General features: G+C 49.1%; 1 protein-coding gene across 1 annotated transcript in view; it reads left to right on the top strand.

The window, feature by feature from the left end:
• Positions 1-1,863: 1,863 nt before the first annotated feature.
• Positions 1,864-4,589, top strand: part of PTPA (protein phosphatase 2 phosphatase activator) — a 21,067-nt gene continuing 18,341 nt past the window's right edge. The window contains exons 1-2 of the mRNA XM_008642228.2: positions 1,864-1,992; positions 3,170-3,256. Of these exons, the coding sequence (XP_008640450.1) occupies positions 1,933-1,992; positions 3,170-3,256 (147 nt within the window). The 5' untranslated portion in view covers positions 1,864-1,932. The remainder of the gene's footprint in view (positions 1,993-3,169; positions 3,257-4,589) is intronic.

The raw sequence follows: 4,589 nt of genomic DNA, 5'->3' as shown, positions 1-4,589 counted from the left end.
GAGTCTCGGCACCACCCCAGAGCGAGGTGGGTGGTCGGGACTGGGCCTCTGGATGCGGGATCCCTGTGAGCCCCAGCCTGGTTTTGTGACTGGTTCTCGTGCTGAGCTGGGTGGCTTTTGGCGCTCTAGAAGGTCGGGGCTTGACTCCCCCTCCCCACACCATGACATTAGCCTGAAAGTGTCCCCTCTGGCCAAGCTGCTTCTCGTTATAAAGCTGACCCGCCGCGCTCCCGTCTCTATCACACCAGTAGATTTGGACTCCTATGTATTCATCCCAGAATACTGTAACCCCTGCAGCCCTCACTGTTTCCTTCCTTGAGTATTCCTGGTCTCCTCACCAAGAGGAGTTGCACAAAGTGTGGGTCAGAAGCATTGATGGCTGAGAAACAAACGCAGAGGAATGAAAGGAGTTCTGTTAAGGGCAAACACCCAGATCAGGACACTGCCCTGGGATTTATGTGTCACCTGCACTTGTCGTGATCATGGACATGTCAGTGTTTGCCTTTTCACATCACTGCTTGGGAGTTTCTCATTGTTTTCATGTTATAAACTCTTAAAAGCAGAGCTCCGTTGTTACGGTGCTAGTCGCTGTGAGTTGTGTGCTGAATTTTCAGAAGAGAGACACACCTGTCTGTCATTTAATTTCATCACGTGCTGTTCCTCTCATGCTGGAAGTTTTGGTGTAACTATTGCAGGAATGAGCTGAACATCACAACATCCAGGCCAGGAAATGAGGTTGAATTTATTCTGTGCATGGGGAATGTGAAAGGCAGAGAAGTCAAATGACTGTCAAAGGTTGTATGACAAATCTGTAGCAGACTCTGTGTGGTTCTTGGGACTTTGGATTCTGTTTAATCTGATCTGCCTGCTAGAGAGCACTGTGGAAAAGGCTGCTGATGCTTCTGGATGGTGTTTTCTCTGTAAATGCAGCTGATGATATTTTAAGGAGTTGGAGTTTGGTGGTATTTGTTAGGGAGACAGTGCCTGAACTGGCTGGGTTGTGGAGAGCAGTTGCTGGAGTGTGTCAGGACAGCTGGTGCTGAATAAGTGACTGCAGATTTTCTGCGATTAAAAAGGTGGACTGAGTGACTCTGACAGGATTCATAAATTGACATTAGTGCCCAGGTTCCTTGACATTGCTCTCTGCACTGCCTCTTGCTATTTAAAGTTGCACTTACAGCAGCATAATACAAATTACTTTAAATCTCTTGGAGCTTTTGTGGTTCTGCAGGTTGGGACCTGGGTTCTGTTGCTGGGGCGAAGAGCCCCTCTAGTTCATTAGCAACTCACATTTGCATTAAATATTGCATCCTGGGCTCTGAGAGAGCTTTGAAATTAAATGATCTTCACAGTTTCCACATGAAAGAGGCTGTGTCCCATCATCCCCCAAGCCCTGGTGCTGCCTGGACCAGGGCTATGGCTCTGGGCTGCATTTGCTGCACTGCTCCAGCTTGTCCATGCAGGAATTATCCTTTCTAGAGGAATGAAGGTCAGGCTTAACACCTAAAAACAAGGCAGAGTTAGTTTGTAGGAGAGCTCAGTGCTTCAGCATGACCTGAGGCTTGGCTGCACTAGACAGAAATAATTAAACTGGCTGGATGTTGCCTTTGTTATCTCCTGCACCAGTCTCTCTGTCTGAATGGAAAATGCATCTTTAACAATGAAAACAGACATACTGCTTCTTTCTGAAGGCTTGCAGTGTCCTTAGGAGGATGTTATCCATGGATTGGGTGGATGTTGGTGAGGAGGACTTGGTGAGATTACTGCCCAGCTGGGATGGATTTGTGTGCTTTGTATCTCCTGAGAAACAAATGTTCATTTTTAAGAAAGAAAAATAGAGGATTTCTCCTTCTCCAGTGCCTGTGTCTTACCTCTCTTTTGCATCTCCCAGGTGCCTCTGAGGAGGTGGCTCCTCCTGTCCAGCAATGCTTCATGGTCCCCAAAAAGGAGATAAATGTGGTTTCTGACATGGCCAAGTGGAAGCGATCTCAGGTACGGCTCTGGGGACAGGGAAGACTGGCAAGTGCTGCTGATCTTTTGGTGGCAGCCAGGTCTGGCCTGGGAACAGCCGGGACGTAAAGGAGGTTTGGGGAAAGAATGGGAAATAATTGAATTTGTGTTTTAAAGCAGAAGAGTTGGTGCTCGTTTGTAGGAAAATTACTTGGCGCTAATGATTACTGCTCCCTCCCAGCAAGTTGGATGAGCAGCTGGTGACTGTTTCATTCTACCTAGCCTGTACTTTATAACCAAACTAGATTTACCCAGCCCTGTTTGAGCTCACCTTAAACATGGTTCTGCTGCCTGGCCCTGGTAGCACCAGCCTGGGCTGGCTCCTTCCCACTGTGCTGTTCTGGAAAGGACTCTAGAGCCGAGCCCTTCAATTTCCCAGATAATTTTTGTTTACAGCCTTTGTGGAGCTGGTGGAACAAGTAGGTTATTCCCTCTCTGCCTTTGAGGGATTGGGGTGTTGGCCCAGACCTGTCCCACCTCTTAGGAGCAAATTCTTGCTTGATGACTGACGTGAGATGTCTTGAGAGAAGCTGAGGTTATAGCCAGGTGTCAAGCAAACCTCTGGGTGCAGCTTCCAATTTAAGTCTCCTGGGTTTAAAGGTGTTGCACCTGGTCAGGATTTCGATGCAGGGAGGGAGAAGTGGCATTCTGCTGCTGTGGAGCTGCACTGGAGATGATGCATCCAAAGCAACAAATTTAAAGAGAGGAGGAGTGAGGAGCCTGGGCTGTCTCCCACTTCCCTATCATGTGTGAGCACGGGGGAAGAGTCTGAGGGTGAAAGGGAAGATAACAGCACAGGTCTGGGAGGAGCAGTGCAGAGCAGGGTGCCTGGGCACAGCTGAGACTCTGCAGAATTGAGGAGTTTGAATTTGACCTGATAGGAGCTGAGGGAATGATTTTGGGGTCAGTGTGAGCATTTTTAGGATTCTCCTTTCTGTAATTTTCGCAGCGATGCAATCGCCACCTGCCTTCCGCTGCCAGGGCTGCCAAAAAGAGCAGTAACTTCACAGCAAGCCCTGCACTCCTGAGTGTCTCCAAGGAAGCAGTGTTGTGTATTGGGAAAGGTTCTCTTGGGGTGCAGGATGCTCCTGTGCTGTGTTTTGTGCTCAGACAGAGCCTGGGCTCTCACTGAAGCTCTGCGGTCTCACTGTGTTCACAGGCATACGCAGACTACATGGGCTTCATCCTCACTCTGAACGAAGGCGTCAGGGGCAAGAAGCTGACCTGTGAATACAAAGTTTCAGAGGTAGGAGAAGAGTTTGGATCCTCTTGTTACTCCTTTCCTGCCTTTTTTTTTTTTTTTTTTTTTTTTTTTTTGGCTCTACAGTGAGTATTTTGTGGGTGAGGAATGAATTGGTAGCTTATCTGGGAGCCAAGGGAGAATGAATGTGGTTGGGTTATGGTTGGGGATGCAAATGTCAGGGTGCCATCTTCCCACTGGATGCAGAGACTCTGGATGTGCTTGGTGGACAGGAAATTGAGCAAGTGGGCAGAAGCTGGTGGGGAACCAGTGATGCTTTGAAGATGTGATATTCCCTCCTGCTTGCAGGCAAAAGGCTGGGATGTCTGTACCATTCCTGTTCCCCAAGTGGTTTTTCTGTAGGAAAATCTGTGGGCAAACCACTTCTCTTCCTGTCCCTCCTCGTTGCTCAGACTGTGTTAGCGGCACCGATCTCCTCAGCCCAGGCTGTAGCTACACTGTGCAAGCTCTGGTTTGACAGCTGTGATCTCAGGGTGTGTCACTGGCTGTACCTGCCCTGCCCAGGGTCGTGCTAAAGGTCCCAGGGGCTGCAGAGCTCACAGGGGTGCTGGGTTGGGCTGAGAGATTGCAGCTGGGCTGGGAGGTTTAAACTGTGGGGCAGGATCGCCCCTTCCAAGGTGTTAAGCAGAAAGCACCTGGTTTTTCCCTTGCATGAATATGGGTGTCACTTGTCTCTGCCTGCTGCCATAGCCAATTTTAATGGCTGTTCACCTTCTCAGAGCACAGTGAGATCACTTGGAGCCAGAGGGAAAGGGCAGGCACCCTCAGTGGTGTCACTGCTGCCCTGAGGGTTCTCTGGGTGCTGCCAATCCACAGAGCACACACTGGCCACCAGCTTTGCTTCCTTGTTGCACACTGGATCCCCCTCCCTTGTTGCACACTGGATCCCCCTCCCTTGTTCTGCGCTGCAATGAAGAGATTCTTGGGTACATTTTTACTGATCAGGGTTGTGCAAGAAAGCTGAGAGTGGTATATAAAGATCTAGGCAAAATGGGCAGCAGACTGGGCCCTGTGTTTATAGCTTCATTCTGATGTGGGAAGGCAGCTGATGACGGTGTTTAATCCAGTCTTCATGTTTGAAGTACTGTGTTAAGTCCAGCCGTCCCTTCTAGGAGCCAGTGTGTGAATGAGAATCTCCCCTGTAGTTCATGGAGGGGATCAGGGATAATGAGTCTCTCCCTAACAGGCTTTGTGCTCCCTTTTTGTTCCTTGCATTTCACCTTTGAGTTTTGTCTTTGTCATGATCTCGCTTGTTCCCAACCATTCACAGAGCACTTCTAGGGAAACAGAGCATTAAAAATGAATAAAACAAAGGGGG

Source organism: Corvus brachyrhynchos, unplaced genomic scaffold, assembly GCF_000691975.1.
Source record: "Corvus brachyrhynchos isolate BGI_N302 unplaced genomic scaffold, ASM69197v1 scaffold59, whole genome shotgun sequence".
Taxonomy (NCBI): domain Eukaryota; kingdom Metazoa; phylum Chordata; class Aves; order Passeriformes; family Corvidae; genus Corvus; species Corvus brachyrhynchos.
The sequence above is the reverse complement of the archived record's forward strand: the minus strand, read 5'-3'. Positions and strand labels throughout refer to the sequence as shown.